Source organism: Schistocerca nitens, chromosome 7 (genome assembly GCF_023898315.1).
Source record: "Schistocerca nitens isolate TAMUIC-IGC-003100 chromosome 7, iqSchNite1.1, whole genome shotgun sequence".
NCBI classification, from domain to species: domain Eukaryota; kingdom Metazoa; phylum Arthropoda; class Insecta; order Orthoptera; family Acrididae; genus Schistocerca; species Schistocerca nitens.
The window spans coordinates 556760396-556786332 of record NC_064620.1 but is presented as its reverse complement, the minus strand read 5'-3'; the positions used below and the strand labels follow the sequence as shown (position 1 = coordinate 556786332).

Sequence of the window (25937 nt, the reverse complement as noted above, 5' to 3'; positions counted from 1 at the left end):
GTATACGAATGCGTAAAGACACTGATGTTCGTTGATCTCGATACAACTCTCTCGGTACCCCTAATTTTTACGGTTTCTTTCATTTTCATTTCCTCTCCCAATCCCGAGTGTTCGGATTTGAAAGCAAATTCCTTACTGAACATTGGGCTACGTTTATTTATCTTATCAATAAATTTTCGGGCCGCTTCTGCTGCTTGCTGTGCATCGTCAAGTTGTCACTTTGTTTGAAATTTCGTTATCTTGCTATTCCTATTCTGTAGCACTGTCTGAAATCATGCAACCATCCACTGCTTTCCTTGAAATCACTGTAACCTTTGTCACGGCAATTTGATGTGCATAAAGTAGTAGGTGACCATCAGGCATGTCCTGTAAGCAGTATCGAGCGTCCTTGAAACGCACAGACGCCAGTTTTTGCAGCAAGCGCGCCGTGGCGTCCCTGGAATATCGTTTATGCACTGCGCTGTCATATTGCTGCAGACGTATTCGAAATCTGTTCGTCATTGTTTTTTTACTATGCTGCCGACGATTTTCCACGTACGTATTTATCCTTGGGTAACGATTACCCTTCAGTATATTTCAGCAGAGACGGGATTTGTCACTCACTGTCCGCCAAGGATGATGAACTACGAGGCTTAACACCTGTTCAGTATCACTTTCACTTGTTAAGAACGTGTCGTCATCGTTGTCCTGCTCATGTACATTGTCTGCACGGCAGAGCCTATACGACACCACGCATTCCACTGACTCGTCTTGCAAAAAGGCTAATACTTCATCTGCCATTGCTTTTTCACTCTGCGAGTTTCCTAAGGTTTCTTTCTGACGAAATGTCAGCTTCGGGAACTGTTTTGTAGATATAATGCAATGTTTTCTTTGTTTATCGTTGCCATTCCTCTGTTTTTCATTAACACCACTAGCACTGTAGCAAGTTGTGATTTACTCGGTGGCTAAGCAGTTAAAACAGTGCTCCGTAGCCTCATGCTGTGCTCACCATTGGATACCTCCAATCCCTTCCCCCGTTCAAGAAGCAGTCAATATTATAGCTGCGTGGTAGACAATATGTGGGTTGTCGAATGCCGTAAACATCATTGGCCTTTTGCGACCTCGCACCCATGTAGTCCCTTGTGAGGTATGTGATAATGATCTAAAGGTAGAAACCGGTTGCGAATGAAGAATTATCTACTATGAGCGCTTGGCTGTGAAACTATGACGTATTTAAAGACTAACGACCTGTACGGTGCCTTGTCTACAAAATATATTTCTCTACTCTAGTCAAATTAATGTAAATTTTGTGTGACTAGGGCCTCCCGTCGGGTAGACTGTTCGCCGAGTGCAAGTCCATCGATTTGACGCCACTTCGAAGACTTGCGCGTCGACGGGGATGAAATGATAATGATTAGTACAACACAACACTCAGTCCCGGAGCGGAGAAAATCTCGGACCCAGCCGGAAATCGATCCCGGGCTCGTATGATTGACAGTCTGTCGCGCTAACCACTTTTTTTTTAAATCTCATTTTGTTCGCTTTTGTTCGTTGCATCTGCTCGGGGCGGACGTCATAAGACATCCATTGAAGTTCGTCGTTGATCGAGTAACTCGGTTATTTTATTACAGAGGGCACGTAACCCTCTGACCGAACACGCTGAGCTATCGTGCCGGCTATCCACTCAGCTACCGGGGGCGGACTCTAGTCTAGTTTTTCATTTCATACCATAGAGGCTGAGGCAGAATGTGCCACACTATGCTTTATAGCATCTAACACACGTGTTCATATAGTGCTGGTGCACCTACAGGTGTTGCTATTTATTTACTGCGTAAACTTTTATGGGATATATGGATATTACATTTCGTTCTCTGCAATGGAAAGCTAGTATACAAAGTCTTAAGTGTGTTAATTGAGAAATTACGGAATTTGCCTTTATGTGTCTCAAGGGATATACCTGCGAGACATCAAAAGACGATTGTAATGAGCAGAATTTCGGTGGTAGGTGCTGACTGGATTTGGTCATGATAAACTTAAAACATGCACGAAGAACAAACCATTGCCGGTATGTATTATACAGGGTGTCCCAGCTATCTTGTCGACCCAAAATATCTCTGGAACAATAACAGCTATTGGAAAACGACTTTCACCGGTATCAATGTAGGGCTGGGGCCCATGAATGTACATATTTGGAAACATTCTAAAACGAAAGCATATGTGTTTCTTAACACAAACTTATGTTCTTTTTAAATGGACCTGCTGTATTTTTTCTTCAGCAATCCATAGCATGACAAAGCACATACACAATGGCGTTGATTGCATCGCAATATTCCCAATACATCCCGAGATATTGCGACGCGAAGTTGACGCTTGAAACACCCGACATGCGCTGCTAGCGCACGTCCTGAGGCTCAGGCGTGAACCCCATGCTGCCCGTAATCGCGATGTGATTGACATGCGTAATCACACCTCCATACTTATCAAGAGGGACACTTACTTGTCAATCACATCGCGATTACGGGCAGCATGGGGTTCACGCCTGAGCCTCAGGACGTGCGCTAGCAGCGCATGTCGGGTGTTTCAAGCGTCAACTTCGCGTCGCAATATCTCGGGATGTAATGGGAATATTGCGATGCAATCAACGCCATTGTGTATGTGCTTTGTCATGCTATGGATTGCTGAAGAAAAAATATAGGAGGTCCATTTAAAAAAACATAAGTTTGTGTTAAAAAACACATATGTTTTCGTTTTAGAATGTTTCCAAATATGTACATTCATGGGCCCTAGCCCTACATTGATACCGGTGAAAGTCATTTTCCAATAGCTGTTATTGGTCCAGATATATTTAGGGTGGACAAGATAGCTGGGACACCCTGTGTACCGCCGACGCACAAAACTGTATATTTCACTCAGTGGCAAGGGCATAATATAAATAAGGTGAAAATATTTATCAGGCACTAAATTTTGTGCGGAAGCAGCTCAGTGCTGTGGTATGACTCTGTAAGAATGAGACGTCGCTGCCAACCTCGACAGCGCCCGCTTCCCACGCGGCTGCGGCTGCGGCTGTTCCTCATCGGCGCCTCGACTTTTCCCCTTCGGCACGCTTCCGCCCCTACTTGCCGTCTTATCGTATTTCACCCTTGTGCTAGCGTCCCACTCGAGTATTTCATCCGCACACCCTCCCATAACCATCAGATACCCCTAACTCTCTGCCCTGGTATCCTGCCCGTATCTCAGATGATCAGTCGTTCCCCCCAACACACAACCGCCCCGGCTTCTTTGCCCACACTCCCCCTCCAACACCCTACCCCCCCCCCCCCCTTACACCTCTGGAGCTGGCTGAGTGCGACGTTTTTCTTCCCTCGCGTTAAACTATGCAGAGCGCTCGTTCGGCACGTGTTCTCGGCATTATCGTCGTCATACTTCAACGTCCCATTCGCCGTTAGCCGATCAGGGATAGTTTGCTTTGGCCATCAGAAACACCTGCGGCCCTCGGGGCATGTTTACTGCCACATCTGGAGCCCCTAAAACAACGTCGTTCGATATCTTCGACCCACTGCACGTTCAGAAGCGGCAACACACATTCAGAATGATTTTTTATGCTTTCGTCGTCGAATGTCACACAACTCAGTGGTGTGATCAGAGACGAAAGGACACACATTTTTTACGCTAACCTACCTACTCTGCCATAGAAATCAAGATTTAAAAAGACAGCTATTTATTTCTTTATTTTCTACTTTCTTTACTCTGTTGTATAGATAGCTATGACAACATGTCAAATAGTGCACATGAATTCTGAAACCGTTTAACTTAAATTTCTAAACCATTAGGATTTCTTAGCAGTATGGTACAGGGAGTGTGTGGTCCTCAGAACGCTTTTCAGATTTTTGCATCTAGTTAGCGGTGAAACAGATTTTAATATATTTCCCTATTCCATTTTGAGACGATAAAACACAAGTTCAAAACACCGAGTTCTTGGTAATCACACAGAAGTGATATCTACATATACATCTACATACATACTCCGCAATCCACCATACGGTGCGTGGCGGAGGCTATTTCGTACCACAACTAACATCTTCTCTCCCTGTTCCAACCCCAAACAGAACGAGGGGAGAATGACTGCCTATATGCCTCTGTACGAGCCCTAATCTCTCTTATCTTATCTTTGCGGTCTTTCCGCGAAATGTAAGTTGGCGGCAGTATAATTGTACTGCAGTCAGCCTCAAATGCTGGTTCTCTAAATTTCCTCAGTAGCGATTTAGGAAAAGAACGCCTCCTTTCCTCTAGAGACTCCCACCCCAGTTCCTGAAGCATTTCCGTAACACTCGCATGATGATCAAACCTACCAGTAACAAATCTAGCAGCCCACCTCTGACTTGCTTCTATGTCCTACCTCAATCCAACCTGATAGGGATACCAAACGCTCGAGCAGTACTCAAGAATAGGTCGTATTAGTGTTTTATAAGCGGTCTCCTTCACAGATGAACCACATCTTCACAAAATTCTACCCATGAACCGAAGACGACTATCCGCCTTCCCCACAACTGCCATTACATGCTTGTCCCACTTCATATCGCTCTGCAATGTTACGCCCAAATATTTAATCGACGTGACTGTGTCAAGCGCTACACTACTAATGGAGTATTCAAACATTACGGGATTGTTCTTCCTATTCATCTGCATTAATTTACATTTATCTATATTTAGAGTTAGCTGCCATTCATGTAGATTAATACTGAAAAATACTTACTCAACTTTGATTCCATCAGGAACCGTTGTGCACAGGGACTGCAGACTATAAGGAAAGAGAGGGACGCAGCATTCCGTCGCAATCCTATTAGTTTTTACTACTCTTGCAGATCAAGATTTTAGCTGCAAATAACCATCTTCAGTGCATTTTCGCTACTATTCAACAGACTCACGGCAGGTCATGTCACCATATCAGTCCTTCTATACACCTGTAAGAACATATGATGGCCGGCCGCTGTGGCCGAGCGGTTCTAGGAGCTTCAGTCCGGAACCGCGCAGGTGCTACGGTCGCAGATTCGAATCTTGCCTAGGACATTGATGTGAGTGATGTCCTTAGGTTAGTTAGCTTTAAGTAGTTCTAAGTTCTAGGGGACTGATGACCTCAGATGGTACGTCCCACAGTGTTTAGAGCCATTTGAACCATTTGAACACATGGTGACATGAATTGCCTCGAGTATGTTAAATTGTAACGAAAATTCGACGAAGATGGCTATTTACAGATAAAATCTAGATCTTCAAGAATAATAAAAACTAATGGGATTGCGACAGACTGCTGTGTGCCTCTCCTTACTGAGAAATACTTCACTTTAATAGTATCTGTTTACAGATTCCCACTGTAAAATTTTGATTTTGTGTCGTATCGTTGTCACTGTAGGCTTGTACCATGCGAGGCAAGGGGAGGATGTTGTTTGGTGGCTGGTATCCTCTTCTGTAACACAAACTGCATGCATGTATTAACAGGATTCTTTTTCACATAAACAAAGAACTACTTATCTTTAAGCTAGTCCATGTGTGGTGGTACAAGCTCTTCCGTAACAGTCCACATTAGCCTCACTGCTGGTGAAGTACACGTCCCGCAATGTACTGTAGCGCTGTTCTCTCTCGGCTCGATGTTGATGGGTGTCCCAGTCGAGATGACGTGGAACGGCGTCCGTCGATCACGACAACACCAGTCTATAACTATTAGAAAAAAAACAAAGAAACTCCTCGCGTGGTTTGGTTATTTTCAGATACTGTATTTCGAAAATTATGTCACTGTCTCGATGGAGCAGCACGCCGGAGTGTGTGCGCCGCCCTTGCTTGTAATTAAAGCAGCTGTGTTCGTTGTCTGTCGATCTTCTGCACTTATAAATGTAGAGACTGCACCACTCGATAACGCGATGCCCCCATTGATCTGCAATAACCGAAATTCCCTTGCGTGTTCGTGACAGACCCTTAAGCTTACACGAACTTGCTGACTACAGTTCTTATGCCTGGTTTGAGAATGGTTATTCAAACGTTCAAAAATAGTGTCTTGAATCATCATTATATCACCCAAGCCGAGGCCACATTATGAATCTTGCGAGGATATTAAGATGTTAATTATTATTCCTTCGTCAAGGCGTCGTAACGTCGCGTATTCAACAACTGCACGACGTAATTCCAGGGATAACATACCCTTGAGCAATGTTGAGAATGCGTCGTATTTTTAGCGTAAAGTTATTACTGCTCACAGTTGAATTGTCACTAAATAACTTGGCACTTTTATGTTATCAGAACATTCAGTTAATTTCACGAATACACTTTAAATGTCCATTAAATGATGTAGGCGACACGGCGAATTAAAGTTGAATTAAGGTTTATTGTTCTTCGTAATTATTGTCTGTCCCAATGCGGAGCACACATACCGACATGTCATTCAAGGAATTGCATATATGAACACCAGTAATTCTAATCTAGACGTTAACTTCTGACAGCACAGCGAAATTTTAATTTCTTCGTGATTGCGTTTAGTTGTGGCCTACTCAAGTCTAATAATCGAGTTTATGTCGTCGATCAGTCTATTTTTGCGTCCTTTGATGTTCGTGACTATTACGTATCACGAAGGCTAAGTACCGTCACAAATCAGTAATCACACTATTCACTTCTCTGTCACATACAACAAAATCCCGTTATTTGTCCAGACGCTAAGAAGATACTACTTTAGTCCGACTTCTGACATACTTCCAGTCTATATTGTAAAACTTTAAACTTCAGATCGGTTTTAAAACATTCTAGTAGCGCCTAACATGCGTACTACTGTTGCAGAATACAAGAGAGAAGTGAAGTTAACTTCTCCATTGCCGAGTTACAATGTAGTCACAGCGAACTTACAGTTCTATGCGGCTGCAACTCTCTTCTGGGATAAATGTTATCTTTGGTCGATTTATGGCCTATGCTTTAACCTTCCTAAATAATAATTTTAGAACGTAATATTGGTAAACTGCAGGAGTATCCAGGGCAAGGTTCCTGAATTAGTATCTCTTATTGAAGGAAATAGTGCGCATATAGTATTAGGAACGGAAAGTTGGTTAAAACCGGAAGTGAACAGTAACGAAATCCTAGACACAGAATGGAATATATACCGCAAGGATAGGATAAACGCCAATGGTGGAGGAGTATTTATAGCAGTAAAGAATTCAATAATATCCAGTGAAGTTATTAGCGAATGCGAATGTGAAATAATCTGGGTTAAGTTAAGTATCAAAGGTGGGTCAGACATGATAGTCGGATGCTTCTATAGGCCACCTGCATCAGCAACCGTAGTAGTTGAGCGCCTCAGAGAGAACCTGCAGAACGTCGTGAAGAAGTTTCGTGATCATACTATTGTAATAGGGGGAGACTTCAATCTACCAGGTATAGAATGGGATAGTCACACAATCAGAACTGGAGCCAGGGACAGAGACTCTTGTGACATTATCCTGACTGCCTTGTCCGAGAATTACTTCGAGCAGATAGTTAGAGAACCAACTCGTGAAGCTAACGTTTTAGACCTCATAGCAACAAATAGACCGGAACTTTTCGACTCCGTGAATGTAGAAGAGGGTATCAGTGATCATAAGTCAGTGGTTGCATCAATGACTACAAGTGTAATAAGAAATGCCAAGAAAGGAAGGAAAATCTATTTGCTTAACAAGAGTGATAGGGCACAAATCGCAGAATATCTGAGTGACCACCATCAAACGTTCATTTCTGAGGAAGAGGATGTGGAACAAAAATGGAAAAAATTCAGAAACATCGTCCAGTACGCCTTAGATAAGTTCGTACCGACTAAGGTCCAAAGCGAGGGGAAAGATCCACCGTGGTATAACAATCATGTACGAAAGGTACTACGGAAACAAAGAAAGCTTCACCATAGGTTTAAGAGTAGTCGAATCATAGCTGATAAGGAAAAGCTGAACGAAGCGAAAAAGAGCGTAAAGAGAGCAATGAGAGAAGCATTCAACGAATTCGAACATAAAACATTGGCAAACAATCTAAACAAGAACCCTAAAAAGTTTTGGTCATATGTAAAATCGGTAAGCGGATCTAAATCCCCTATTCAGTCACTCGTTGACCACGATGGCACCGAAACAGAGGACGACCGAAGAAAGGCAGAAATACTGAATTCAGTGTTCCGAAACTGTTTCACTGCGGAAAATCGTAACACGGTCCCTGACTTCAGCCGTCGCACGGACGCCAAAATGGAAAATATTGAAATAAACGATATCGGAATTGAAAAACAACTGCTATCACTTAGTAGCGGAAAAGCATCCGGACCAGACGAGATACCCTTAAGATTCTACAGTGATTATGCTAAAGAACTTGCCCCCTTTCTATCAGCAATTTATCGTAGATCTCTGGAAGAACGTAAAGTACCTAGCGACTGGAAGAGAGCACAGGTCGTTCCCATTTTCAAGAAGGGTCATAAATCAGATGCGAATAATTATAGGCCTATTTCACTTACGTCAATCTGCTGTAGAATAATGGAACATGTTTTGTGTTCTCGTATTATGACGTTCTTAGATAATACAAATCTCCTTCATCATAACCAACATGGATTCCGCAAACAGAGATCATGTGAAACCCAGCTCGCCCTATTTGTCCAAGAAATTCACAGTGCCGTAGACACCGGCGAGCAGATTGATGCCGTATTCCTGGACTTCAGGAAGGCATTTGATACAGTTCCGCACTTACGTTTAGTGAAAAAAATACGAGCTTACGGAATATCGGACCAGGTTTGTGATTGGATTCAGGATTTCCTAGAAGAAAGAACACAACATGTCATTCTTAACGGTTCAAAATCTGCAGATGTAGAGGTAATTTCGGGAGTACCGCAAGGAAGCGTGATAGGACCTTTATTGTTTACAATATACATAAATGACTTAGTTGACAACATCGGTAGCTCCGTGAGGCTATTTGCAGATGACACGGTTGTCTACAAGAAAGTAGCAACATCAGAAGACTCGTACGTACTCCAGGAAGACCTGCAGAGGATTAATGAATGGTGCGACAGCTGGCAGCTTTCCCTAAACGTAGATAAATGTAATATAATGCGCATACATAGGGGCAGAAATCCATTCCAGTACGATTATGCCATAGGTGGTAAATCATTGGAAGCGGTAACGACCGTAAAATACTTAGGAGTTACTATCCGGAGCGATCTGAAGTGGAATGATCACATAAAACAAATAGTGGGAAAAGCAGGCGCCAGGTTGAGATTCATAGGAAGAATTCTAAGAAAATGTGACTCATCGACGAAAGAAGTAGCTTACAAAACGCTTGTTCGTCCGATTCTTGAGTATTGCTCATCAGTATGGGACCCTTACCAGGTTGGATTAATAGAAGAGATAGACATGATCCAGCGAAAAGCAGCGCGATTCGTCATGGGGACATTTAGTCAGCGCGAGAGCGTTACGGAGATGCTGAACAAGCTCCAGTGGCGGACACTTCAAGAAAGGCGTTACGCAATACGGAGAGGTTTATTATCGAAATTACGAGAGAGCACATTCCGGGAAGAGATGGGCAACATATTACTACCGCCCACATATATCTCGCGTAATGATCACAACGAAAAGATCCGAGAAATTAGAGCAAATACGGAGACTTACAAGCAGTCGTTCTTCCCACGCACAATTCGTGAATGGAACAGGGAAGGGGGGATCAGATAGTGGTACAATAAGTACCCTCCGCCACACACCGTAAGGTGGCTCGCGGAGTATAGATGTAGATGTAGATGTAGATGTAGAATGCCTTCTTTAAATTTTCTGTTTTGTACCACATGGTATTCTTTCATTCAGTCCTTTCTTTATGATAAGCATTCGTATTGATATAACATTCCTGTTATTGAAACTGAGAAGAGTGTAAATTTTGTTGTCAGTAGCTGCCGTCACTGTCAAGATGACTAATTTTGCTATTTCTTTTGCAACAGAAAGGGTGGCTATTATGGGTTCTATATTTGGTGTGTTACAGTACACTGCTCTGGTCGCTAGGTACTGACTGACTCTGTGCGAGAAGCTGAGCTGACTTCGGCTGTGGCTCCCACTGGGCTGCGAGTGATGACTGACCCCTTGACTCTCTGGATGACTGACTGACTGGGCCCTCCAGTCCGTGGCAACGATCTAAATACTGGGGGCCGAGAGGCTGCTGCGGCGTGTTTCTTGCGAGTCTGTCTTTGGCCTCTCTCCTGATAGACTCGCTTGCTCCGGTGTCTACTATCGATCTTTCCGCAAGTTTGCTGATCGGAGTGCTGGAGACAGCTTACGCCAGCACATTGGAAACTGTTAGAAAGATGTACAAGAATAGCTAATTATAATAATTAATCTTTATTAACGACAGACTCTTTCGACATTTATCTCTGGTATTAAGTTTCTGCGAATACAATTTTGATGAGGACACGTATAAATGTGAATGCCATTTATTTTAAAGTGACTATAGTGTTTCACATCTGGAATGGAGTGACGTCCATATTACGTAGTTAATGAATTCTCCTATAACTGTCAAAGTTTTGAGTATGTTGTCAGTGACTTAAATAATACGTCAATTGCGGTTTGACAGTTGTTTTATAGTTCGCCGTCTATGACGTTATATCTTTACAAATATTATAGAGATGAACAGCAAAACACTCTGCTGTTTGTTATTTTATTACTACAATTATTACAAGCAGCTATTCTGGTGTATCCTACAAGTAACCATGTTATAATCTGACATATATTGTACTACTGGCCCTAAAAAAATTGGAAATGTTTCTTAGGAAATGGGGTTCCTTACTATACTATCTGTCAGACAGCAGCAAGCTATCTGTCAGATAGTAAGCTGTGGTGACTTCAGTGTAGATTTTCTGAGGGATTGTGATAGGAAAAATGATCTGGATACCGTATTTGGTTTTGCAGTTTGATGTCAGTAATTGTGTTTCCAACATGTATGCTGGATAAAGACAGCCAGACGTTAATTGATAACGTTTTCTTTGGTGAAGCTCAAAGCAAGGAAATAACTTTACCCATCAGGTGATCATTATGCACAGTTAGTTAGGGTAGATAAAGTAGTGCTTTACAGTATGAGTGATCCTCAGTGGAAATCAGTGAGAATGATTAATGACTCCAGGGCGAGTCATTTTAAGAACAGTTTACAATAAATGACCTAGGATGAAATTTATAGTGAACCAAATCCTATAATGAAATTTAATCTATTCTGTGATAAACTCATTATTTGAAAGTAGATTTCCGTAAAAGCTAATCGGAAAGGACGTTACACAGTCATGTAAAGAACTGTGGATCTCTAGACGGACTAAAGTATCTTGTGAAAGATCCTGCAGTAGAAGCACACTACAAAAAACTACTCATAATTACGAAGAACAGTTATGAAAATGTCTAGAAACATAAACATTACGTCAGAAATCAGTAATTCCGCCAACATGTGTGATGCTATATTGTACACAGTGCAACAAGGAACAGAACAACCAGCTGTAGAACAGGATAACATCACTACTGAATAGAATGCTAGGTCTCAAAATAATGAGTTACAGGTAGTAATTCTATTTCATAACCATAGTAGCAAGTGTAAGGACAAACAGTTCAAGATCACAGCAGTATGTTGAAAAAGTAACTCTCATAAAATTCAGTTACATAGATGTATCACCAACTTGTCTCAAAAAATAAAAATTCGTCTACTACTGATGATGTTTCCAAAAGAGTACCAAACTTTTTTCCCATGCAGTGATCTCTGTCATATCTTTGAAATATGAAATGCGTTTCTAACTCAAGGCATTCTCCAGAAAAACTCAACTATGTACTTGTTAAACACCGACCTGTGTCACCAGTGACATCACTTTCCAAAATATTTGAGAATGTGATGTATTCTAGGATATTCTATTCTCAGCAACAGTAATATCCTTATAAAAACACAGTTCTGCTTTCAGAAGAGATGCTTTATTGAGAATGCCATGTACATATTCACTCACCAAATTTTATCTACAATAATGATGCGAGCTGAAGAACTCCTTGCTTACTAGGCAGGTATGCTACCCATTAGAGCTCCACAGCACTACAGCTAACATAGCTGCATGGATTACCTCAGCCTAGTGCTCTCCCTAACATAAACCTCAATTCATATCTGCTGTACTGGCTACCATGGCTGCCTAGTAAGCAAGGAGACCCAATTTCAAGTTCCGGCCATGGCACATATTTTAATTCATTTCTGAGGCTTCCATCATTATCGTAGCAACTGACTGCATTAACTACAGTACTCTCCTAGATTAACTGAAGTTGTATAGGATCAGTGGTATAGCCAATTACTGGATAACGTCATATCTAACTAAAAGAGTGCAGGAAGCTGCACTCACTAATTCAAGTGTCAGCTTGTGGACATTATTCTGAGTGGTCAGAGATGACCGTGGGGGTACCCCAAGAACTAGGTTCACTATTGTTCTTCATACATCTCATCCCAGCAAGAAAAGTGAGTCAAGTCGAAAAACAATAACTTTAGTTTATGTGACTGAAAAGTGCCCTGGCGTCCACGAAAATCGTAATGAAATTTCTGCCAACAATACTTGCTTTAAATCTAAAAGAATGTAAATTTTTATAGAATTAATTCTTTAAGTCGAGTTTCCTCAAGTATTGTTTTTTCGAGTTGTCTCACTGTTATTGCCATAGAGCGGTATCTAAACGATCTTCCATCTAATAAACAACAAGCAGAATTAGTTCTCTTCACAGATGACACTAGCATTACAATCATTAGAAGCATAGATACAGAAACCGAAGAAATGGTAAACAAAGTCATTGACTGGTTTTCTGTGAATGGTCTCCCACTCAAGTTGAAAGAGAGACAACATGTTAGGTACTGCACAGCTCGGGGTACTAAACCAAGGATAAGTATAAACACATGGCGAGGAAATAATAAATAGGGTGCTAACTTCAAAATTCTTATGTGTTCGTATTGATGATAATACAAACTGGAAAAAGCACATTTGCACTTAACCGTATTTGCAAATCTTAGGGAGAGACGAGAGAGTAAGCGATGTATTTTGCAAATTTTCATTCATTTATCTCATACAAAACAATGTTCTGGGCTAACTCATCATTAAGACAGAAGGTCTTCGTTGTTCAGAAAGTGCTGTAAGAGTAATATGTGGTGTTCATCCACGTTCACCTTGTACACATTTCTTCAACGAGTTGGGTGTTCTGTTACTGCTTCAGAGTACATTTATTCCCCTCATGAAGTTCGTTGTATATATACTACTGCAGCTCAAAAGAAAAATGATATGTATAATTACAATACCAAAAGGAAAAATGGCATTCGTTATTCCACTTTAAGGTTGCCTGTAGCACAAAAATGTATGCACAATGTTAAAACTAAAATTTTAAACTCACCCAGTGACAAAACCTCTGACGGACATCAAAGTAAAATTTGAAAACAAACTGAACACGTTTCTCCTTGATAAATATTTTTATTTCGTTGAAGAATTTCTATTACTTGAATGTGAAATGGTGCTAGACAGGAATTTCTAATGCATATCTGTATATTAAGGAAAGAGAAAAAGAAAAAGAAGACATTACAAATCTTCAACATGTAGCCATGTTTACAAATTAATTTGCTATATGATTGTAAAATGAATCGTTCTACATCATCTCGATTTGTCATGCAAATGTTCAACGTAACATGAAGCTAGCTAACTAATTAGCATTCACTGTATGAAAACGTGTTCCAGGGTAAAACATAGTATGTTTCCAGAAAAAAATATTGTACGCAAATTTAAAACTGTTGCTACGCAATTATATTCTCAGTAGTGTATTTTATTGCCAATGTGTTAAGTTATTACTCTACTACACAGCAATAAGAGCTTATTGACATCAAATTAAAAAAAACGTATCATCAAAAACCAGTTACAAGTATTTAACAATTCTTGAAATAAAAGTTACTGGCAACAAACACAAATTTATATTTTCATGATAGGAGGCATTGTTAAGACATTGAATAAACTCAGTTCATTTGCAAAGTATTACCTGTTCCAGCATAGAAGACGTTTCAAGGTACAAGATAGTGCTTCACTCACGAAGTATAATTTAACTGTCCACACTTGATGTAGCTGGTTTGGAAAATAATGGAATTTTACCATAAAACTGTGTAACTGACCTTAATTACAGCTGAAATATATATCTCACAACATTCACAGATGTAGAACTCCTAATGCTTACAATGCTGTGTCATACTGTACCCGTTTACTACACTACAGATTTTTTTAGTACACAGTTGTAGACTACACTATACTATAAAAAACTTTGCTACACAGCACTACACTACTGTACTTAGCATCAGAGGGAAAACTTTGAGTTCCTCAGTTTGTCTGTTGTTTGCCACTAGCGCACTGAGACACAGTGCAGGCTCCATATGGCCTGCACTTCTGTGGCACCCAAGGTATAGACAACGTAGCTAGCGAAGTAATAAGTGTAAGAGTAGAAGCTCATTCAGAAGTTGGGTTCTTTGTGTATTGATCCCAACGACGGAGGAATGTTAAAAATGATCTTTCACTTGGCCCCAGATTGTGTTAGCACTTCGGAAGGGTGACTTAAGGGTAGGAGAAAGCCGTACTGGTAGAAGGCTGACTAGTTTAGTACGTGACAGCAGGCTGTAACCCGGCGTGGGTGTGCCCCTTTCTGCAGTGCGGTTGCTGCTCCTGCCTTGACATGCGTAATTAGGCCGGACGCTCGCAGAGTCTTCCGCCTACGACGTCGTTGTTCAGCCAGCCGCAGAATGAATATGCAACAGCGGGACTCGAGCCACGATGCAGTTTGCTCTCCGTGATGTCCTGCCCCTCGTCACTCTTCATCAAGTGGCGTTCACACGCCACAGAACAACAAGTACCATGTTTGTGAGAGCATGCTGTATTACAGTATTCGTACAGAATATTGTACCTACCGCCAATCGTTGCATTTCACAAAATAATTGTATATCCTGGTAAACATGAGCAAAATTTCTTACAACCGTCATCACTATTCTGCTTCACAAAGAGTTCTCCGAATTTACTCCGAGTATTGTGAAGGCAAGGACACTCTTCAAGCATCATCATGGTCATTATGATCATCACCAGAAGCAGCAGTAGCAGTAGTAGCAGCCACTATCTTCAGCTTTTCGCATCGAAGTTGCCTTGCTTATTTCTTTATGTCGTCACTCAATGATGATGTCATCAATGTCATTTCATATTACGAGGGATGCCAACATGGAATCTTCTCACTCCGTCTTCCATCATTTCGTCTCGCCCATCTCCATTTCAGTTTCGTAAGAGTCGCTATTCTGTCCTGAACTTCCGTCTTTTTTTCTTTTCACCAGTTTGTCTCTTCTTCTCGCAGTAATGCTGGAAAAAGTCATTGAAAAATAAAGATTAATGGAAGGAAGACGTATGCACTAAACTTAAGTACTGTATTCTGCTAGCTACTGTTCACATGTTTTGGAAGACAGACAAATAAACTCATTTCAGCGAAGGAAGGAATGTTTTCAGATAATGAGATTCGAGTGTGAGTACAGTTAGGAGGATCAGCGAAGAAAATAAGCGAAAAACAGATTCTGGTAGAAGGTACCAGCAGCGAGAGAAACAGTCTTAACGATATACTTTTCTTTACGTGAAAACATTTATAATTGCGGATATTATACTAACACGTATTGTCGGAGTATAATCAGAATACAAAAATGATGATTAGTAATAAACACTGCTCATGGTCACATCGTCAGTTTAATTAACATGTCTGATATCTTCTGTCTCAATTGTAATGATACCATATTTGTTTACCTTCCTACTGACCACTAGAATCATGAATTAGGTAACAGCTCCATATCAGTGGTAATGATACCGAATGTTTTTAATTAAGTATAAATCAATTAGAATCATGTAACAGTTTCAAGTTCGTTGATAATTACATAAGATATTCTTTTTCTTCTCGTTAACCAATTATTTGCAGGCAACAGCTTTAACTTCCGTTGCAATAATGCCATACCTTTTATCTTACCATTAACCAATTAGAATCACTTAATTGCTTCAATTTTAATAATAAGTACGCCAGATTTTTTTATATTCATATTAACCAATTATAACACTTAACTGCTTCAGGATCAATTGTGATAATAACAAATTATTTTTATCTTCATAATAACCATTTAGAATCATGTAACAGCTTCAACTCCTCTTCTTCCTTTGTTGTTTCCTCTTTTTCCAGCAGTCCATATCCTCCCCATATGGTTTTCTCCTTTATCCGGGCCATATCATTCCCGATTTCCTACTTCTGCCATGAAACCGTTCTAAATTTAGTATCTTTTGGAAAAAAAAAATTGTTATTTCCGACTCTGATGCTGTTTCTTTCTACTTATTTCCTTATTTGTTGTAACTCCATCTCACGTGAAAGGCAAATCGTTATAATTTTACTGAGATGTAATGATTCATGAGAGGAGTCATTATTTCACCCTGCACCCAGTTATTGTATGGAGATCTGTGTTGAAAATTTCCTTTCAGCGACAAAACTTAACCTCGATGTACGGCTTTTATTATTATTATACATTTAATAACTGCTTTGAATTAATTATTATTATTACTGATTCAAGGAATTAGTGAGTTTAGTATTCAGTATCTCTATGAAAAGAATTTAGGTTTTTGAAATGAATAAATAACCATACAGATCTCACTAGACGACGTTTATGTTCAGGGGGCTGTGCACGGTAGACTAGAGATCTGCTGCTGCATTCTCACTGTAAGCTGTACTCGATGTCTCTACTGGTCTTCGAACTGCTTGCTGGAGGAATCTTAGTCTGCGTTACCTACGGTCCAATTCTCCTTTTATTGAAGCCTGTTTGTCGAAGTGGATTTGATTAAAAGTCTTTAAATGTATGACCATATAGAGTTTGCAGGTGAGAGCTTCCGCAGTCCAAAGAAATGTTTCGTAGGCATGCGCAAATATTTGAAAGTGTGAAATCATAAGATGAAGAATAATCTACGCAATACACATCTTGTTTATGCTGCCGAGAAACTCGTTTGTTGGCTTATTATTCTCACACAAAATCAGGAAATGCCTTTCAATTAAAGACGGCGGTCGCACATCAATGCCTTCTTTCTCTTAAGCCTTAATACATTCGGCCATACTCATTAAGATCAGAAGCTAGACTACATCTTTTCACAATAGTTAACATCGAACCAAAGCTCTTTTAGTTCAAGGAATACAGAGAGCGTCAGCAATAATGCTGCTTTTTCGCAGTCAGTTTCGCAGAGTACGCTTCAAATAATATATTGTACCAACACGTATCTTTTACTCTCGCGTGACACGAATCGCTACATTGTGCGATCTGCGTTATTGTTGATCCATTTTCCAGAACTACAGGAATATTTTTAACGTTAGCCACATTCAATTCGCTGACATGTTAAAGAAGATTTACCTTCTCTTTGCCGTTACTTGATGTTTTCTTTATATTTTCTTAGATATCCTCATTACTTCTTATTATCCAACCATCTGTAGCTTGTATTGCATCATTTAAATTTCTAATTATCTGTCTTTGATGTACCTCTGTTCTGTTCAGCTTATAGTTAATCATGAAGCATCTACACGCATATAGTCACTCTGATCTTACCACTGTGGTATAATGTTGTATATTTGTTTTTCTAGATACGCATTTCTTGCTGCAGATAGACTTTGCCAAATCATGTGCTCTTCTCAGTTTGTTAAATCTTACATCTACTGCAAATTTCTCTATCTGGTGTACAGTTTCTCCGAGATATTGAAATCTACTAATCCATTGTGGTTTACCTATTGGTGTTCCTATCTATTTTAATGAATTTTACATATTTTAATGGATTTTGTTTTTTTTTCTTTAACCTCAGATTTTGAGACCAGAGCTATTCATTGTTTTTCCTAAAATTTTATTCTCCTGTCACATTTTATGAACGTTATGCCCAATCGTCTACAAAAAACGGTTTACGTTAATGCCATTTGGTTTTCTTCCAGGTTATTAGTTCAGTTTTATGTTTTTATAGCTGCAAATTAGAGATCCTTACACGTTTCTTCAAAAACTCAATTAAACAGAAATGACATTAAGCCAACCGCCAGCCAAACAACAGTTCATTATGCATCTTTCCTTTCCTGCTTTTGACAGCAGGTCAGACTGATATCGAACTTTGCTCCCTTAAGATGAAGATCTCATGAGGCTAACTTTGGGACAGAGGTCACTGGAAAAATATTAGTGTGTTGTATGTTTGTTTGTGAGTGTGAGTGTGTTTGTGTGTGTGATAATTTTGGAGATATACAAAAGTTTAGTGACTGTAGAGAAATCAGATACTGAGTTCCACACGGTTCAGTACTATTCCTTACTTATGTTAATGGCCTTCCACTTAGCATTCAGCTGAATTGGTAACTTTAGCAGACGATATTACTGTGACAATAAAACCGATTAGAAAGAAAGCAACATAAGAAATTGATAATAATGGTTTCCAAGGAGATACTAAGTGGTTCTTAGGAAATGGGATCGCTCTAGATATTGAGAACACACATTGTAATCAGTTCTGTAGAACAAATAGCAGTACCAACAACTGATGTAACACCTGCACGATAGTCTCTAAATAGGGTAAAGATCAACCACGTTTCTGGTTGTAAAAATTGATGAAAACTATAACTGAAAGGGCCTATTACTGATTCTCAATTAGTTAAGTTCAGCTACTTTTGCTCTTCGTGTAATTCCTAGTCTTGGAAAGAAACAGCATATTTCGCATATTTCCACTCTATAATGTCTTCTCATATATATTATAAATACGAAAGTTGGTGGGTGTGTTAATATGTCTCTTATTCCTTCACGCTGAAACGGCAGGACAGATTTGGATGAAATTTGGAATGGAGATAACTTATAACCTGAATTAACAAACAGGCCACCTTACATATACCTACTTATTGAAAGGGGTGGGGGGGAGGGGTGTGAATCAGAAGTGTAGCCCACAACGGGGGTATTCCTTTAGTTGCAATATTATCAATTACAGTTACTGTATATTAGTTATTATTTAAACGAATCAAAACATACTTTATGCATTATTTGCTCATTCATTATTTGAGAATTGGAGCACATAGTTTCAGACGTTTGAGAAACCTCCACAAAATAATGAAAGAAAAAAATATATAGCTAACTACGTTTCCACTTTCCGTGCAGTAAAACTGCCGTATGAAGCATTGCATGTTAATTTATTACTTCCTTACTACTAAATTTGCTAGCGACATACTTCGCAGATGGTATTCACATATACGACTGAAGTTGCCAGAAAAATTATATCGTTGCATGACACACAGTTTAGAAGCTATTATGTGAAATATTGAGATGCATGAGAAACTGCGGAATCATATATGACTTTTCGATTTGTTACCACTTTACTACTAACTCAATTCACATCACATTTCCCAAACAGTAGCGACAGACACCACTGGATGTACCTATAAATTGATATCATTGTGTGAGCCATAGTTCAGGATACATGACTTAGTAAAAATTGGGCTCCTTGAAAATGAAACTGCAGTCCAATTCCCTAGTGATACAGGTGAAATATTTGTACAAATTCATGTGAAATATGTTGAATGAATGCGAAATATATTTGACATTTGCGTATACGGGCAGAGACACGGGTAAAAAGCAGAGCCACGGGTAAAAAGTTGATCCTAAACGCCTGGAACGGTTTCGAACAAATTTGCTACACGCATTAGATACAGTGTCGAACGAAATACTTTGAAGGTAAGAAGCACCAGCATCTTATTGCAGTTGGTGTGATCATATGGACAGCGAATGGCCAGGAGGAGATGGACAGTTAGAAAGAGGAAAGGTGAGGATGGACAATGACGGTGGGAATAGGGGTCGACGGAGAGGATGCAAGTAGGATACGAACAGAGAGAGGGGGAGGGGAACTGGATTTGGATAGTGAACGGGATGAGAAGGTGACAGGAAAGAGAGAGGAAAGGAAGAGATGGACAGCGACAGGAAGGAGAATGGAAAGGAGGAGATGACCAGTGTGGAGATGGAAGAGAGAGGTGAAGCAGGCAATGGACAGAGGCGGAAGGAGAAGATGGTCTAATAGCAGATTGGAATAAATTCAATCATGCATACTTTTTAATAGATAACTGTTTAACAGTGGGTAGCACTGCGGGGCGCAGTTTGTATGCAATAGTTGTTGGTGGTAAGACACTTAAGAAGAAATTATTGACTGCGAAAAAGCGAGAATCAAGTAGTATTCACCTGCGGTCATCATTAGGAATATCTTCAAGGAGTTAGGCATTGTAGATGCACCGTCTCAATGCATATATTCGCTAGTGAAATTCGACATAAATAATCCATAACACTTCACAAAGAACAATGATGTCCATACCTAATACTCTAGAGGAAAGATGACATTTATTACCGATTATTAGAGCTGTCGGTGCCTCAGAAAGGAGTTCAATATGCAGAAAAATATCTTTTGTTCGTTTGCGCAATAACATAAAACATCTGACAAGTATCAAACCAGGTTTTCAGACCAACCTTAATTACTTGCCCCTGAAGGACTTCACTCCATGGACGGATTTCACATAAAGTTTGGTATATTCTAAGCACAAAAACTGAAGCAAGAAATGGCAAGCGTACATTTTCAAATATGGAGCGCGGTAAATTGGTGATTTGGGAATTAAATAAAAAAATAATGAACACCTACAAAATTAAATTTTTTTTCTGTCTTGGACAATAAAGGAAGTTTCCAGTCAAATGGTTTAAACAGTATTTCTAGCAAATGTCTACCTTCACAACCTACACACTGCCGCAATGGTTTTCTGAAATTTTCATGCGCTCTTTCAAGCTTGACTTCGTATTCTTGAAATTTCAGCCTCAGTATTGCTCTGTAGGTCTTCCAGGGTGTTGGGACGGTTGCGATGCACCTTTGATTTCAGGTAACCCCAAAGAAAAAAATCGCTTCGAGCTAAGTCTGGTGATCGTGCTGGCCGGTTGAGATTCCCCATCCGAGAGATAAGCCATCCAGGAAACGTTTGGCTCAAAAAATTCATGGTGAAGCCCGCTGTATGTGCGGTGGCACCGTCTTGTTGAAACCGGGAATCCTGTAATTGCATTGCCTCGAAAGCCGGGTGGAAAAACTCTTGGAGCATAGTTAAGTAACGATCCGATTTCATAGTTACAGCACAAAGACTTTCCTGGAAAAAATAAGTGCCAATGACGCCTACTCGTGATATGGCACACGTCTGAGCGTAGGGGACTCTGTTGAATTTGCCTGGGTTCGTGTCGCTCCAGCAAAGCATATTCTGTTTGTTTACACACCCACTGAGGTGAAAATGTGCCTCATCAGAAAAGAACACATGTGCGTCGCAGGGGTATGGTTGGAAGCATGTCTTCACAAGATGTTCTTCGTGTTACATAATACCGTACTAACAACTGCAGGGCCACGCACATTTTATATGGGTGTTAACTCAGTCCATTATGAAAAATCCGGTGGAGAGAACGTCTTGAAATTCCAAGAGCAAGTGTGTGTTTTGCGAGCCATTTCGGAGATTGCAGTACTGCTGCTCTAACTCGTTTGACATTTTGTGGTGTTACAATGCTACTCTCAGGGCCTCTTCGCGCAGATGACACATCCCCTACTATTCTAAATGCATTTGCCCAATTTAAAACTGATTGGCGTCTAGGAACACGGCCGCATGGGAGTACTGCAAATTGCAAACGAAAAGCACGCTGCACTGCAATGATCGAGTGGAAATTCGATAAATACACTCAAATTATAAAAAAGCAATTTACCGCGCTCGTCCCTGCACAAACGCCTAGGTCTCTCAAAAGCAAACAAAATAGTTTTTAACTGTTGTTGAATAAACAGTACTAAAACTAATGCAGAAATTGTGAAACCCAGCTCGCGCTATTCGTCCACGAGACTCAGAGGGCCATAGACACGGGCTCCCAGATAGATGCCGTGTTTCTTGACTTCCGCATGGCGTTTGGTACAGATCCCCACAGTCGTTTAATGAACAAAGTAAGAGCATATGGACTATCAGACTAATTGTGTGATTGGATTGAAGAGTTCTTAGATAAGATAACGCAGCATGTCATTCTCAATGGGGAGAAGTCTTCCGACGTAAGAGTGATTTCAGGTGTGCCGCAGGGGAGTGTCGTAGGACCGTTGCTACTCACAATATATATATAAATGACCTTGTGGATAACATCGGATGTTCATTGCGGCTTTTTGCGGATGATGCTGTAGTATATCGAGAGGTTGTAACAATGGAAAATTGTACTGAAATGCAGGAGGATCTGCAACGAATTGACGCATGGTGCAGGGAATGGCTATTGAATCTCAATGTAGACAAGAGTAACGTGCTGCGAATACACAGAAAGAAAGATCCTTTATCATTTAGCTGCAATATAGTAGGTCAGCGACTGGAAGCAGTTAATTCCATAAATTACTTTGGAGTAGGCATTAGGAGTGATTTAAAATGGAATGACCATATAAAAGTAATCGTCGGTAAAGCAGATGCCAGACTGAGATTCATTGGAAGAATCTTAAGGACATGCAGTCCGAAAACAAAGGAAGTATGTTAGAGTACAGTTGTTCGCCCACTGCTTGAATACTGCTCAGCATTGTGGGATCCGTACCAGATAGGGTTGATAGAAGAGATAGAGAAGATCCAACGGAGAGCATCGCGCTTCGTTACAGGATCATTTAGTAATCGCGAAAGCGTTACGGAGATAATAGATAAACTCCAGTGGAAGACTCTGCAGGAGAGACGCTCAGTAGCTCGGTACGGGCTTTTGTTGAAGTTTCGAGAACATACCTTCACCGAAGGCTCAAGCAGTATATTGCTCTCTCCTACGTATATCTCGCGAAGAGACCATGAGGATAAAATCAGAGAGATTAGAGCCCACACAGAGGCATACCGACAATATTTCTTTCCACGAACAATACGAGACTGGAACAGAAGGGAGAACCGGTAGAGGTACTCAAGGTACCCGCCACACACCGTCAGGTGGTTTGCGGAGTATGGAGGGCGATGTACATGTAGATGAAGATTGTGGTTAACGGTAATTGTGTATACATATACTGAAAACTTAGTCGTTAAACATCACGTCGTTAAAAGAAGTAACTGTAGGCGCTCCGGTGGTTCCGGTCGCCTACGGTGGACTGGAGGCCGAGCTGTGACCTCTACAGGTGTCAGGGTGCTAGGAAATGACTGTGGACGCGTCAGAAACGCCAAAGAAACATTATTAATTCATAACACCTTTATTCTTGCCGAGTACAATGTGGTCTGCGTAACACAGGCTGGCTGAGCTTGGTGATATCAGCGACCTTTTCCGAGACCTCGCTGACGCGTAGCGATGACACCAGATCCGAGCCACACCAGTCTTGCTAGCGCAGCGCCGCGTGCTTTGACGTAGCGTGGAATGTCCTTACTTCGTACTTTGGCCGCGCGTGGCAGGTGGCGCCCGGCTGGCCGGCCGGCTCGGCGGCGGACATGAGGCTCCGGGTTGGAGTCCCAGCGCTGTCGGAACGAGAGGCGTTCTCGTAGTGAGGAGTGTACCCCCCGTCTTCTTCACTCCTCCTGGTGGTTCGTCCGCGGTGGACAGGCGGAACGGGCTGCAGTCCCCCAGCGTCGTCGGCTCACCCGGTTGTGACTGCGGATGCACAGGGCCTAGGCCCCGCACGATCTCGGCGACGACTCACTGATGTGGTCAGCATTGGCGGCGAGCGAGTCTGCCGCGATGTCTGCTAATCCTGGGTTGATGATTGACAGTGGCAGCAGAGAGGACCAGAGCTGGTACTGTCCCCTCACGTCTGCTGCTGGATGGGCCGCCCTTAATAAAGATTAACATGTCGATCACCGAGCTGACCGCTACACAGCGACCCAGTACACATCTAACTGCAAGTCTAACTGCGAGTGCCTTGTTGCTATCAAAGCTGGCGTATTTAAAGGAAGCACGAGTGACGTCCTGACGTCATGTTCTTTTGTAATGAAAGCATTCGTTCCACTTATACTGCTAACTTATCTGTCATACTTGCCCCTTAAGTGTTCTTGTGACAGAGTTACGTGTTGTTGTGGCAGACTTACGCGAAGTTGTGAAATACAGTACAGCTGATGCTATACCTCTGTCTTACACCCTACGAAAGTCTCCGTCTAACAGCCGGCCGGTGTGGCCAAGCGGTTAAAGGCGCTACAGTCTGGAACCGCGTGACCGCTACAGTCGCAGGTTCGAATCCTGCCTCGGGCATGGATGTGTGTGATGTCCTTAGGTTAGTTAGGTTTAAGTAGTTCTAAGTTCTAGGGGACTGATGACCTTAGCAGTTGAGTCCACATTTGCAACTCTTTGCTATTCCGCAACACTACAAAGCGTTACAGAGATGACAGATAAACTCCAGTGGAAGAGAGACGGTCAGTAGCTCGGTATGGGCTTTTGTTGAAGTGTCGAGAACATACCTTCACCGAGGTTTCAAGCAGTATAGTGCTCCCTCCTATGAATATCTCTCAGAGAGACCATGAGGGCCGGCCGAAGTGGCCGTGCGGTTAAAGGCGCTGCAGTCTGGAACCGCAAGACCGCTACGGTCGCAGGTTCGAATCCTGCCTCGGGCATGGATGTTTGTGATGTCCTTAGGTTAGTTAGGTTTAACTAGTTCTAAGTTCTAGGGGACTAATGACCTCAGCAGTTGAGTCCCATAGTGCTCAGAGCCAAGACCATGAGGATAAAATCAGAGAGATTAGAGATTACACAGAGACATACCGACAATCTTTCTTTTCTCGAACAATACGAGACTGGAATAGAAGGGAGAATCGCTAGAGGTACTCAAGGTACCCTCCGCCACACACCGTCAGGTGGGTTGCGGAGTATGGATGTAGATGTAGATTGTGGTTAACGCTAATCATGTATACATATACTGAAAACTTAGTCGTTAAACATCACGTCGTTAAAAGAAGTAACTAAGAACCTAAGAACCACCAGTTCGATACGAATGTGACATATAGGCTTTGACATGTTTGGAGTGTGCTAGGTTTTTGAATATTATTGTGAGTCGGGTTGTTTGTGTCGACAGCGGCGTTAGCAGCACGCTGCCTCGCCGGGGGCGATACGGCGGCGGTGTCGGCGGCGGCTCTGGCCTGGGTCCGAGCGGAGGCGGCGCAGGGGCGGACAGCAGCCAGTCGCCGCTGCTGGGGGCGTCGCAGCTGTCTCTACTGCAGCGCCAGCCGCCCCCCAGCCCGCCGTGCCCTGCGCGCGCCGCCGCCGACCTCGCGTCCTACGACTACCACGCGCAGCAGCTGGAGCGCTTCCTCATGGAGTACCGCAGCCTCCAGCGGCAGCTGTCGCGCATGAAGATGGCCGTGGACCGCCGCCGCGGACTGGGGGCCGCGTCCACCGCGTCGGCAGCAGCGGGGGCGGCGACGGTGTCTGCGGCGGTGGCGGCGGCCCCCGCCTCCAGTCCGCCCAGTACCGGAGCCACATCACCGCCTCCCTACTGGCTGGGGACGGCCAAGTCCACGGCGCCCACCTCCGCCGCTCCACAGCACCGCCGCTTCAGCGGGGGTGACTTCTTCCTGAGCTGAGATCTGCAGCTGCCCGCCCCAGCTGTGCAACACGGAGGAGTCTCTTGCGATGCCCATATGTTTGCAGGCATCCTTATTTTCAATTGAACTCTTACTGTCTCAACTTTCCCAGCAACTCATTCTGTCAGTTTCTGTATTGGGATCAGCTCTGTAGCTGGTCTCTGACTTCCGTGTGATGAACCAGTGTTCAGTTCCCTGAATACAACTGAAGAACAATTAGCCCCCAATAATAGACGCCATGACATGATCGATGTCGCAGGTGCTTGCGCAGAAAGAACAGTCACATACGACATTAATATTAATATATGCTCTGACTGAAGAGAATTGTACTACAATCGAGTAACTCCAATTCTCCAGTCAGTGAAG

The 25937-nt window shown here is 42.0% G+C and overlaps 1 protein-coding gene across 1 annotated transcript in view; it reads left to right on the top strand.

Annotated features, from left to right (window-relative positions):
- The window catches only part of LOC126195746 (leucine-rich repeat-containing protein 24-like), a gene marked incomplete at its 5' end in the record, with an annotated part of 210738 nt that extends 185167 nt beyond the window's left edge, over nt 1-25571 (top strand). The window contains 2 exons of the mRNA XM_049934372.1: nt 25139-25378; nt 25448-25571. Coding sequence (XP_049790329.1) covers nt 25139-25378; nt 25448-25571 — 364 coding nt within the window. The remainder of the gene's footprint in view (nt 1-25138; nt 25379-25447) is intronic.
- Between the last annotated feature and the right edge of the window lie 366 nt (nt 25572-25937).